The following is a 14,594-nucleotide window of genomic DNA, read 5'->3' on the forward strand; positions in this document are numbered from 1 at the left end:
TTATATTACTACAATTAAATAATTATCTACAGTTCTATCTGTCTCTTTTTAATGAAATGTCATAAAATCGTTTAAGCCTAAGAATAATATGGCTGGGTTAGTTTTTTTAGTGTACGTCTCTCAGGGACAATAGATTGATTTGGACTAAAAATCTGTTCTTCTGATGCCTACTGATGCCAGCTCAAAAGTGACAATGTCCTAGCCTTCCTTAATCTTCCCAAATTATACAATCACCCAATAAGCCCCTCTGCTAATTTATCTGATCACTGTAATTTGTCAGTGTGTACAACAAATTTATTTATTGCAGATTTTAATGCAATATCCAACCAAAGAGCAAGCCATGATAAACTGAAAATATAAAAATATATTTGGCCTCAATGTTGTTTTTACCAATGACAATTTATTTTGTAAACACTTCCTGTTGGGCTAGGAAAGTTAAGGGAAGGAGGGCAAGGGATATGAATGAAACATGTTTTTCAAAAATCACTGAAATAAGGCGATTACATTTCTCATTGCATCTTATTTGCACAATGCATTTTATCTGATTTATTTTTTTTCTGTAATAAGCCAGTACTTTATACTTGATGTTAACTAAGCTAGCTTAAATAAGTACTGATGGCAAAAAAAATCTTGTTGATTTTTTTTCAATATGTACATGTTTTTAACAGCTTTAAGGCATACTGTTCCACAATACAAAAAGACCTGTCATTCAAAAAACTTCAGGTCCTGAGAATATGTACTGTAGTTAACAGACTCAGTACCTGAACTTTATTTTGTATATAGTCGGGAAGTTAAAATGTCAAATGCTTAAAGTTAAAATGTCAAATACTAGTACCAAAAAGTGACTTTTTAGATATTCTGTTGTTGGGATTTCAATTGTTTCCATTTTGCTTGGCACTCAAAATCCAAAAAAATTATACCTGAAAATAGTATTTAATATTTAGTTCATCTGTGCTAAAAATTGATCTATAATGGTTTTTTTTTATATATTTCTTTGGCTGCATAATTAATATTGTTTATTCTACTTATTTGCAGTTATAGGATTTTGTCTTTCTATACCAACAAATTGGGTGTGGTACTCATCAAATGAAAATAGTGCATATGAATTTTCACATCTGACACAATGCAATATAAGCACCCAGCATGAATATTATGTGCCATAAGACCCCATAACAGAACAGAGACCCTAGAAAACCATATATTTTCTGAAATACGCATTCTGACAAAACAAAAATGGGTAAATACAGCTTTCTACTGCAAACTACTAAACTACAAAGCTATGCTAAACATTTGTTTTGAAATTTTTTTCTGAAAATCATCACAAAGCTTGCATTTTAACCCATTATTTATCCAACATTTCGTAACGTATCAACATAAAACATTCTATATATGAATGCCAGGGGTCTACTGAACAGTTTGATGCCCAATATGCATAGATTTACCAAACTATGTGGCATGCAGAGCCAAATCGATATATAGCAGACAAAATTGGGCAAAAACGAGTAACAAAGAACATTGCGGAATGCAATAAAATAGTTAAAATCCAATGAAACAACTACTACTCAATACTTTTTTTTTGCCTAGTGAAATCTGCAGTCAGAATCACAGTTTAAATATCTTGGCTTGGCCAAATTAGTTTTACAGACAAAATCAAGTGAACAACACTTATGCAGAATTGGAAATGCAATAAAATGGCTAAAATGCAATAAAATTACTAAAAATACAAACTGAAAATGTAATATAAGCACCAAAATAACATACAAAAGGTATTGCACAGTGCGGTTAGCAAATACGCTATCCGAAAAGGCAATAAAACCTTTTTTTTCAGGCACAAAAAATCCACAGAATTGGGTGTGTACACTTGAAAAAATGTGTGTGCATGTGCAAGTGTGAGTGCTGTGAATGTATGAAACCCCAACCACTCCCCCCAAAATGTATGTGTATTTGTGTAATAAGTGTGTGTTTGGTTGTTGTTTGATGCTAATTTGGGCAGGCAGATCATCCTGGAGGAGCTGGATGGTATGCAGGAGACGGAGGACTGTCTTCATCTTCTGATCTGGTGAGTGGGCGGCGCTGGGAGAAGACAGAAGACCAGGAAATGACAGCCACGTCATAACCACATACCTGCTGTTTTCTTATGGGGCACCTGGGCAATTTCGCCCCAGGGGCCACTAGTTCCCTGCCTCTGCTCGTTGCCTAGGGGCTGGGGAATGAGCAGGGACTGAATCTGTACCCAAACCTGGAAATATTGCAGAATGTAGAAAATACGTTCTGTGGCACTTCAGTCCTTTTATCCACAGAATGTAGAGGGTTAAAAGAAAAAGAGAAATGTGCTTAACCACAACCCCAATAAACAGATTCGGTTGAAACGGCATTATGCCAGTTGTTTTTATTAAAAATATCGATATTATTTGCACTAAACAGGGCAGTAAATCTGTAAAAACATTTATTTTGGCGGCTTTTTGGACAATGTATGGTGGCAAAATAAAGTGCTCTACAGTGAATATCAGGTTTTCAATACAAGTCCTATTTATTTGTGTCATGCTATATTTAAGCATATTTTCCCTTCAATCTGCTCTACAGTGCTGCGTACATAAGTAGTACTATATAAAAGAAATATAAATACATACATACATACAAGTATAAACTAAAGGACATACTTGACATATTATATGCTGAATGCATTTGCTTTATGTGGTTCCTCTATGGTTCCACCAGTACGTCATTTCTACAACATAAAAGATATGTACAATACATCCATACGTCCATGACCAAATTCACACATGGTGTCAATGAATTAGTATCAATTATGAATGATCTCATGGCATGCAGCAGGTGTTAAAAACACAAAGTAATGCTTAAAAGTATATGGGTACACTTAAAGGCCAAGAAAAGCATTAATAGGAATGGCCAGTTGGGTTTGCTATTAACTGCACACAGAGATATGAGAAAGCCATACCACGTATTTTATTTCCCAATGCAGAGCAAAATAAATGCTAATATGTTAAGAGTTTTTATTACCTATTAAACACAAATCTTATTCCAGTGTCTATTTCCTCACTTTGCTCCAAAGACACAGTTTAAAGAAGACATATTGATAAATAAAAAAAACCCTAATCTTGTAAGCAATTATGAATATGTGGTGTCTAAAAATTAATACTATCTGTAAAAATGTTCCCTTCATTGGAGCTCCCTATAGATCCTCTCAGGTCCCTGTCTGTTTCAAATGAGCGTGTCCTAACGATCCCTACCAGAAGCACAGTAGGGGGGGAGTAGCCAATCACAGCTCTGCAGTCAGGTCAGTCTAGCTGCTGATTGGTTCTTATCCTATTGTGCAGTGTGGTGAGTGCCACCCCTGCACAGTCTGGGAAAGGAGGCAGCAGGGAGTGGAACAGATGGGTAGGACCAGTAGGGTTTTGGGGGAATTTCTCAATAAATCAGCCTAAAACACAACGTAATTAAGCACACTCCTTCTATATTTAGAGGAGTATAATTGACTGGCAATTAAACTTAATTTTAACATGATATGTCTCTTAGTTTTCTTATTGGGTGCGTGACTATTTATGTATATTTAATCATTATAATTAATGGACATTAAAAGGCTGTAATCAAAGTGAGAGTGTATGGGTGTGTGGCAGCTTTGTGCAGTTTCCCAGAGCCAAAAACCCTGTGTCTGGTCAATTCTGACAGTCAGGTAGCATTTTAAATTACAGATTTCAGAGGAAGAAAAAAAGGCAAATCATTATAACAACCAAATATAAAAACCAACTGCAAAGTTTCTTAAATCTGCAAAGTAAATCCATATGCAATCAGAGGTATTTATCAAGGTAAACTATGCATTACTTCCTATATCTTGCACAATGGTACAGTAAACATAAAAACTTGGCAGGTGAATTCTCCAAGACAATAAAAGTATCTATCAGAAAAAATAGAACATGGGCTTATGCATACCTGTTAACTTCCAATAGTAATCTGGTTTTGGGTCGCTCCCCTTGTGAGGATAATGTGTACATGTACAGTGAGCATTCTGTGATATGAGAAAGGCCGCTAGCAGATGTATACATGCTCACTGAACAATTAGTGGTGTGAAAAGAGGCCTCTGGATAGATCATGCCCAACATCAAATAGGCAACATCAACTTTGCACATATGTGCAAAATATAAGGAATAACACAGATTATGCCTTGATGAATACCACGGATTGCTTATAGATCTTACTTTGCAAATGCCCCAGGTATCAATATTGCAAAGCTGGCATTTCTGGCTTATGTTTCAGACAGAAGACCCCCTTAAACAAAAGTTGATAGTATTAAAAAGTACACATACAATCTAAGTTGTAAAACAGACACAGCAGACTTGAGCCAACACAAACCCAGAGGGATCCTGGCTGATACCCATGTGTGCTGTGGGGCCTAATGACTTTTACATATGCCACTAATATGCGAAAACAGCCAGATTTTATTTATAAGAATTTTATTATCGTTGACTTGTTTCCTGCACTTAGGACACAAGCTTGGAAAGTTGAAGCCGCCATGCCCAGTGTCCCGCTACGGTTCTGTGTGACACACTCAGGCAATGGCAGGCAGGTTAAGCAGCACCGACACCGCATCCACGGGAGCCGTGACGTCACGAAGCAGCCCCGCCCCGCAGCACTTCAGTCAGGCAGGGGAGAGGGAGCGAAAATTACAGCTCTCGCTACATTATCTCGTTTCAGGAAACAAAACTACTTGCAATACTTTATTAGCCCAGTGATGCGATTGGATCAGCGCTCTAGCCGCATTCCATCATCATGCCAAATGTTGTTCATTTTTTGCGCGTGTAACAAAAAGCATCCATTTACCCGTGGCTTTTAGTCTGTCATTAATGTTACCGTTATCGTTACGACTTTCGGTATCCCTAATTTAATATACATGTGAACATGCAGCATTGATAACGAAATTGTCGTTTAAATACTATGCAAGCAAAGATCCCACATTAACTGGCGGTGCAAAGCTGGACTGCTCAGCAGGTTGGCATTTTAATATTGCTTCCATACAAGAAATCACGCCAGAACTTCGCTTTTTCTTCCGTACTCAGCAACAAACTGCCAGGAACAGCTCAGCGCACATCTCTCTCACAGGCAACTGTACGCGCCTCATTCCAGCTTATATAGGCCTCTAAAAATAGCTCTACTTGCACTGCCTTGTAAGGCAGCAGAGAGTGACCCAGCAGCCAATCAGAACTCGCTGTCATCGAACTGCACTGCCCACAATCCAAACCTGGTGATTCTATTGGTCGCCTCTGACATCACTGCCCCTCGGTTAGTGAAGGCACACCCCCTCCCTCCCTGTTCCCCTAAAATGGTCACCAGCTCTCCTGAGTGGCAGATTTTTCCAAGAATTCTTTGCGCCTGCGCATGAGGAAAAAGGAGGGGGTTTGAGAAAAGAGAAGAGAGAGGAGGAGTTCGCTCATCTCCCAGATCTGAAGGAGGGGGAGAAAAAGTCTCTTAAGAATCAAGGGTGGGGGGGTGAGAGAGAGAGAGGAAAAAAAAGCTCGCGAGAGGGAAAATGCAAGCTTTTTTCTCCCCCTTCCTCCTAAAATAGAGAGCAAAGATTGCATCCAGGAGCAGGCAGCACTAGTACACAAATAGATGGCAATTCATGTCAGTGAGTTTGCATCTTTCTTCCTGGTACAAGCTTTGGAGTGACTACAGCCTTGCAAAGGATTTCTTGCATCCCATAACCACATTGGATGTTGACTTTTTACAACTGTTTCATTTTTTTTCTATTTCTATCACAATTTCTCTTAAGCAACCTCCTTCTTTTTCACATGTTTGGGTTTGAGTGATCAGCACTTATATGCTTTTTTTCCTGCTCTCTGTAATCTCCACTGACTGTAACAACCAACACAAAACATTTTAAAAAAAAGGGGACTGTGGATCTATTTAAGGAGGACATCGCTCACGGAATATACATATTTTTTCTTGCATAGCAAACATGGATGTTTTGGCTAGTTATAGTATATTCCAGGAGCTCCAGATTGTACATGACACGGGCTACTTCTCAGCAATGCCATCCCTGGAGGAAAATTGGCAGCAGGTGAATGATTTAAATTAATCCTGTAAATCTTTAACTGCACCCGCACACACGTTACATTCACTTTCACATTCTTGCCTGGATTTTCCCTGGCACCTTGCAATATAATCATAAGCAGCCCATATAACCAATACATAACATTCCTTGCCAGCCCTCAGATCCCATTTCCAAAATGCACCAGGTTTCCATTAGCCTATGTGTGGGTTTAATTGCGTTTAAATACTGTCATAAAAAAAAGAGTCAGGAGGATAACATTACTGTACTTTGCATAAAATCTGTATTAGCCACCAAAGGCAGTGTCTTTTTGCATATTGTGCTACAGTATTACAATCAACACACAGAATCAGGATGTTTTCAAAGCATTGTGTCATTTCAGCAATGATAGAGATTTCCCAAAAGCAATGTGCTTAATCAGCAAAATCCAGTGTCATTTTCACAGACTAGCATCATTTTATCTCTCAACAATTATGGCAAAAGGAATTATAATGTTTCATTTGGGATGTACGTCATTCATTTTGGAAGTGTTGGTGCATGCAGTGCAAAATGTTACAATTATACATTTATTGTTAATGATCTGCCAGATAAAGTATTTATAGTGCAAAGATAAATGTGTATCCTCTTGATATCTCTTTAAACTATTGTGTTTTAATTCATGCTGGGCAAAAAAGGTATTTTCCAGTGTACTGATGAGTAATGAATTACTGTAGCACAACAGATGCTTTAGTCTGAAAAGTCACTTACAGTATTAAACAAAAGAGTTGTGCTGAAGATTTGTACTTCAGAGTGATATGGTGTGTGCTGCTCAACAGAAATGGTTTGATGGATGAATGTTTAAACCTTACAGCCACTTGGTGAATATGTTGGAAGGTTAAAGTAGATAAATGTCACAAGGACCTACAATCACATCAGCTAAGAACCAGCTTCCTTTTGAGGAAAAACGGAGAAAGATTTTTTTCATTTTATGGTTTGTGTGGCATTAATTAAAGTGAAACGCCAAGATTTTTGTTCTATGGCAATTCACCAGTCATTGTGCAATAATTAAAAGCAAATAGGACAGTTTCATTGTATTTAACCCTTTGATTGCTGGAGATATTTCTACTGCATCTCTGTAATGGTTGAATCATCAGATTGAAAAAGTTGTGAAGCTGGGTCCGGAACCTGGATAATTAACACTGTCACTTTGATGTTCAGTGCTTATTATATAAAGAAAAATCAGCCATTACATTAAGTTTTGTATTTCATATCATTTTCAGTATATGTATGTGTTTTTTAGTGTTATTTTTACCGTGTGTATGGTGAGGATAAGGTCCGCTGCCATGTTTATTAAGCAGGCCAATTAAAGTGATTATAAAAATGTTTCAGCCCCTAAAAACATGCTACTTGCAAGGCCAGTACTCTGATTCAGTTGCATATTAATAACAGTCTAGACAGCACAATGCCAGATAATCTGTTGACATAGCCAGCATGCCCAAGGCACATTGTATGTGATACTTTGGCTGCAGCTGTTGCCTGCCCCAGTAGGAAACCATAACAGCATTTGCACTTTAGAACAATAGATCAAAGTACAGTAGTATTTTAATTTACATTTTTTGAATCATAATAATGAGGAACTTGCCTATCTGCATGGAGTTGTTTTCGGTATCCTTTTAAAAGTCGACTGTTGGCAGTGTATGCGTTTAAAATGGAAGTGTGTAGCTGCTTTTATTTTCTGTTTTAAAACTTACAAGCTGAAAAAAAACAAAAATTAGCCAGAACAATCTTTTCTGCTTACTGAGTGGGAATGTTTGGAATGTGGTGCTATCATTGTATGTTTATTGCTCCTGCTTTTCCATTGGCTTTTCCATATATGTGGATTTTACACGGAGCAATGAAAAGGGGAGCCATGTTGTCTCAAGGAATAAAATGGAAGAGATTTGTTAGATGTAGTGCTATGTATATTGCGTGTTGGTGTTTGCAATGATGATTCATGGTTTGTGTGATAAAAAAAAAAGTGTGACAGACTTATAATGGTCTAGACACTCAGAGACACTATTAATACATTAGCCTGGATGGTTCTATTGTGTCAGTGTTTTTTTTTCTTCATAGATCAGATCATATTTCTGCTAAACATATGGGATTCTAGGAAAAAAGATATTAACACATTCAGATTGTCAACCTTTCTCTCTCCTTTTCTGTCTTCATCACTTGTGTATTGAATGTATCAGAATCACTGTTCTTCATTTTGTCATTGTAGATACATGAAAGGGCTGACTAGGCTGCTTTTCTTTTGATTTCTACAGTGTGGCCTAAAACCACATGGGTGGTAGGATCTTATCAGAAATCTTTGCATTTAATGACTACCTGACTGATTCATTGTGTAAATAGTGTGACACAATGTTTTTCAAATTCATTTCACTTTTTATCACTACATTTTACAAGAATTGATTGCCAATGTTTTTCTGTTATTTCAAACAAAGAGAGGTTTAGATTAAAACTCCTTGTCTGTTTTGAAGCACAGATATGAATAATTAAAATAAGACCCTGGGAGTATTGCCCTGATGTTTTAATAATTCAACATGAAATCACTTGCAAAACCATTAGTTTCTAAAGTCTGTATACAACGAAACCTGCGTTGCCTTGTAACTCCATTAGCATAATTTTTTTTTATTATGACCATTTTGGAAATAATACAGTATGGCCAATATGTCAAGAAGAATAGTGGATGTGTTTGCACAACAAAATCTTAAAAGAATAGTAGTATCTCTCTCTGCATAAGAAAATGGTATTAAAGCAGTTATGGTCTGAGAATCTCCAGTTTGGATCTTAAAAACATTTTACAGATTGGGGCATTTAGGAATAATATTGTGTCAAAAATGTTAATTTTCATGTTTTTATGCTTTTTAAAATATATGCTTGTGTTCTATTCATTCTATAATAAAAACTAATGAGCAACCTGCAGGCTTTCACTTCTCAGTGTGGTGTCTGATGTAGTTGCATAATGACTGAGGGTTGCAGATTGGAGTGGGTAACACTGTATATTTATTTTAATTTATTATTAAATAAAAATATATGTTTTGGTGCTTTTGGGCCTATTTTGCATTATACATTGTATATCTGGCAGTCCTTGTGGGTGCACAGTAAGCTGAACCTTAAGGGTGAAGACACACAGAGCTACTAGTAGCAGCTACTTGTCAAAGTTACAGAAATAGACAATGCTAATCATTTACTGATAATTGTCTCTACGTGTTTTTTAATAGAGGCAATTCTTAGTATTGCCTATGGAATGGGATTTTCTGGCAATGGCATTTAGTAGTTGTGACAAGTAGCTGCTACTAAGTAGCTCTGTGTGTCTTCATCCTAAATGTTGTCTAGTGTATTCAACATATGTTGCATTTTATGGATATAGAACATCTCTTAAAACCCTTTTCTGTTCATCATTATTGCTTGTTGTGATAAAATAATCATCACTAAATACTATTATAGTCTAGAAAGGCCCACAGAACCATGTATTCTATACCACCAGGTATTTCAATCTTATTGGATCATTTCCATTTTATGGAGTATAATGTTGCTCTTGGGTTGTTTTGACCAACCTAATACTTGTTTCTCTGGCCATTGATCTCTTGAAGCAAATCATTAGCCCAGCACTTTTTTAATGTGTCATTTTCATGTTATGTGACAATTTCAATTTCATTCAAGTTAAAAAGTCACATTTAGAATATACTAGATAGACAAGGAGACATATTGGATAAATGGAAACCCCCTAATTTTGTAGGCAATTATGAATAATATATGGTGCTGGTTTCACTTTGGGCTTAACATTAATCTTATCTGTGCAAATGTCCCCTTTATTGGAGCTCCCTATAGATCTTATCCGTTCTCTGTCTGTGTTTCAAATGAGGGGTGGGCGTGTCCTAACGGTCCCTGCCAGAAGCACAGTAGGAGGGGGATATCAAATCACAGCCTTGCATTCACACAAGCAAAGACAGGCTTCTGTTCCCTATCAGGTCAGCCTAGTTGCTAATTAGTTCCTATCCTACAGTGCAGTGTACTGAGGGCCGCCGGCTCCCCTGCACATCCAGAGAATTCAGCCAGCAGGAAGTGGAACAGATTGGTGGGACTAGTAGGGTTTTGGTGGAATTTCTCAATAAATCAGTCCGAAACACAACTTTTTTAGGCACAGTCCTTCTATATCTAGAGGAGTATAATTCACTGGTACATTCTTAATTTTTAAATGATATGTCTCCTTTAACTGAAACGAATAGAAGAGAAGACTCATATAAGCAGTGTTTTCCATTGTAGATAAAATGACTAAAATGAGGTGCTTCCACAAAATCTTTTTTAGCATTTCTTTATTCCTCCTATAGGAGAAATGTTGCAATGATGGTTATAACATACTGGTTAATACCATAGTTGCAACCTTAAAGAACAGGAAAATGACACCACCTGGTGCTCCACATTTTTGAAAAATCATCCAGCTTGCAGCATTCTCGTACTCAAAATGGCATAAAGCAGGTCAGGTACTAAGTGACCCAGACTACATATATCCTTTACAGATTCTAAGCGGAAGTACATGCCCATTGGACACCTGCTGTCTCTTAGAATCTGTAATGTGCATACATGCAGTCCTGGACAGCAAGTACTTGCAGGTAGAGCTGTGGGCCTAGGATTGCTTTATAACGAAAAAAAAAAAACCTAAAACATAATATATAGGCAAGGTCCAAGAAAATTGTTTCAGTAGAGGCCATGCTTTTAACAAACAAGTGTATCATGCTTGTTTTTGTTCTCATGTATAGACCAGATTAACTGGATGTATTCCTTCGTATTTCTAAAGGAAATTACAAAGTTTTTTTTTTAGGCTCAGAAGCATTTTCATGATGTTCTGCTATACGTTATAATGTAATAAAAGTGCATTGCAAAGGAAAAGATATATTGGATGGTCTGTCCAAACTGTCCCCCTGAAGTGCCATAAATACCTAAAAGAACAGGTAGTGTTGTCAAAATTAACTAAACTCCCAAAAATGTTATCTCTTTTTATGTTTATTAGGAAGAGTCTCTTTCAGTGTACAGGTATGGGACCTATTATCCAGAATGCTTGGGACCTGGGGTTTTCTGAATAAGAGATAATGGGTTTCCGGATAAGGGGTCCGATACCTTTATACACAAGCAGTATACTCTTTACTGTTACAATTTAATGGTGCAAATTATTCAGGCTTGTGTCTGATCTAGAGACATACACATAAAGCATTTAGTACCTACTTGTCCTGGTTTTGTTTAGATAAATATTTTTATGCTCATACTCAATGTATAAAAATATCTTCTATTCTTTTTAAATCAATAATCAATATTTCTTTTATAACTCTTCATAAAAATAAAATAATATTTATTTACCATAGTTGCTTGGCAAAAAAACTGATATGTTACAAATATCATTGTGATATACAGATTGCAAGATAGGGTGCTATATACTGAAATGCACATATTTTTTATGTATAGGTCATTGCAAAGAAATGCAATTTCTCAAATCTTCTAAAATAAAGGTCTTCATGCCATTAATATTGTTTCATTAGAATTTTGCAAGCCCAAGATCATTTTTTTATCAGCAGTGGCTGGGACTGCAATAGAGGTCTTGCTACAAATGACTCCTCACTTTATTATCTTGTAAAAAAAGCAGATACAATTAGTAAATGCATTTTTTATGGTAAGGTCTCATGGAAGTAAAACGAATCACAAAGAGTCTGTCCTTGCTTTGATTTAATTAACATGGATTTTTATTATAAATCTAAACCTTAAATTTGCTAAATACTTTTTTATTAGTGTATAGGCCTGTCCAGATTTTAAATAGGCCAGTAATGATAAAGGTGAATTATTTAAAATCATTGCCACAAGCTAATTAATCTTACTGTGCTATACCTGGCTTGTTGATTTCTTTCTGCATTGTTCTGCACAAATTGAAAAAAAACCTTGATATTTGATATAACGGCACAATGGCACTAAAATATAATATAAGTGATGACCTTATCTTATTCTTATACTTTATCATACCTTATTCTGCATGAGTACTGCAATATGCAAAATATATAGGAAAATCTTTAGATCTTTGTTCTGAGTTCCATCAAATTTTAGAACACATTTTTGGCAACAGAGCCAATTCTGGTGCTTTATTTGTTACTTTGTCATTTAAAAAACACTTTAGCTTAAGGGGACACAGCGCTTGTGGCACTCAAAAGATTGTGCTGTAGGGTGGGTGCAATTTAGTTTTCAGCTTTGTGTCACAGGTAGTATTAAAGGAGCATTATACAGTATAGATGCACGGGGAAACCAATTTGTATAACGAGCTGCTGCTTATTTAAAACCCTAAGGGGCTGTAGCTGGTGGGGTTGATTGTGCTCAAATGAAATAGAAAGTGACTACTTTTAGTTTCAGAATTTATCCTGTTTTAGTGCAAGAAATAACAAAAATATGTATATTTCTTGAATTAATTTATAGGCAAAATGGATTTTTATTTCTTAAATTAATTTATAGGCCAAAAAAAAGTTTGAACGCAAGCCCTATTCATTGAACTAATGTTACAAACGGAGGTTTAATGCCCCTTTAAAGAAGTTAGCAATTCTGGGACTCTGGTTCTTCCTTACTGTGTGGGCTGTTTTTGCATATTATGCACAAGCCCAGGGGGACGGTAATTCTTAAAATTCATTTTACTCACCCATATTTAGAAAGAGTATAAAATGTAAGCAATGTGCCAGTCGACATGTGTAAGACTTGGATTAAGCATAAAGAAGACCCTCCTATTGGTTGGTTCCCTTGTTCACCACAATTATTCATTCCTGGTTGGTTCTCATCCCCTTTAAATCCTGCTCTATCCCACAGCACCTTACCCATGTTCAAGCCTGTGTTTGTTAATCTAGTTTTTGACTCCTGACTAGGGTTGCCATCTGTCCGGGTTTGACCCGGACAGCCTGGTTTTCAGAAGGGCTGCCCGGGTCAAAACCTTGTGCCCTGCTTTCTAAATTAGGAAAACCGGGCAGGACTACTCCGCATCAATGTTACCCTTCCCAGGTATAGTGCCACTCCGTGACATCGCAGCCCCGCCTTTTCCCCGCCACGCAACATCACAGCCCTGCCTCTTCCCAGCCCCCCTGTCTGGCTATGAAAGCCAGCAGAGGTGGCAACCCTACTCCTGACTCTGATCCTTGCTGCCTGACCTGTTCAGGATCTACCTGTTTGCTCCACTGCAGAAAGTTTTGGGGCTCCAAAAGGGTGCCAGTAGTTAGTAGCCCACACAAATTGTCTCTCAGGGTTCATTTTTGGAAAAAATCAGGTTCATAATTGATGTTTACTTTCCTACTTTACTCCTGATTTGTTAGTTACATTAGGTATAATACTTAATGTAAATCACATAAATTAGACTGGAGTAAGTTATGTCATGATATTCTTACTACTAAAAATCTCCCTGTGACTGTGTGGGTACTCTAGTTTAAACATTTAAAGCATTTAAGGGTTGATTCACTAAAGTGCGATAAGCGTTATCGCATGCTTTTTTGTTGTATTCAAATTGACGCGAAAAAAACGCACAATTCGCTAAAGTATTATCACATGCATTAAGTCGCATATTGTGTACGTTAAATAGTGCGCTACCGTAATGCGTTAATTTTAACGCATGCGTTAATTCTCGCATAGAAATAATACTAACGCATGATTCAAAAACGCATATGAAGCGTTATATGCGCTAAATATCGCATTAGTCTGTGCAAAAATTAACACCTACTTGGGGCAGGCGGTACTTAAAGAAAATTGTGGTTTGTGAGCTTTTGGCAACAGAATATGGACTTTGCAGTGGGAATTTGTCAAGTATGTGTTGGCCCTAGAGTCATGTTCAGGGAAATGGTCATTTGCAGAAAAGTAGTTTTACGAACGTAATGGTTACGTGCATTAAATCATGCGTTAAATCGCGCACTAATATAGCAAGCGGCGAAATATATCACGCACGCGGAGAATAACGCAAGAAAAACGTTCATCGCGACTTAAATAATGCAAACAACAACGCGTCTAAATTAACGCAAGTATCCTTTTAGTGAATTGTGCGTTGTAGTGAAAAATAAGAAGTGGTAACATTTTTAACGCATGCTATAAATAGCACTCGTTTTATCGCACTTTAGTGAATCAACCCTATAAACTCCTGGAAATCCTTCTGCCACCTCTCCCAGGTCCTGGAGATGTCATGGTGGCAATGCTTAGAATTTTTCAGTTTTTATGCTATTTTGTCCCCTTTACAATCAGATTCTTAAAATATTTGTAATTTTGCAGGTTTCAGAATAGGAAATTATATCAAATACATGTCCAAACCATGCTTTCTCAAACCAAAACATTCTGTAGTTCTGTAAATTCTAAATGAAAAAAGAAGATAGATGTGTCAGTTGTGTATGCACTAACCTGTTACCTTTTGCTACCTGAAGATTCGGCATTGTGACAATTTTTTTTGACGCGTGCAGCAAAATTTTTTTGATGTGCATCTTTTTCCACATTTCGTGAATTTTTCGCC

General features: G+C 36.9%; 1 protein-coding gene across 1 annotated transcript in view; it reads left to right on the top strand.

The window, feature by feature from the left end:
* Nucleotides 1-5,630: 5,630 nt before the first annotated feature.
* Nucleotides 5,631-14,594, top strand: part of klf7 (Kruppel-like factor 7 (ubiquitous)) — a 74,197-nt gene continuing 65,233 nt past the window's right edge. Inside the window, 1 exon segment of the mRNA NM_001079466.1 lies at nucleotides 5,631-6,076. Coding sequence (NP_001072934.1) covers nucleotides 5,975-6,076 — 102 coding nt within the window. The 5' untranslated portion in view covers nucleotides 5,631-5,974.

The sequence above is a fragment of the Xenopus tropicalis genome, chromosome 9 (genome assembly GCF_000004195.4).
Source record: "Xenopus tropicalis strain Nigerian chromosome 9, UCB_Xtro_10.0, whole genome shotgun sequence".
Lineage (NCBI taxonomy): Eukaryota > Metazoa > Chordata > Amphibia > Anura > Pipidae > Xenopus > Xenopus tropicalis.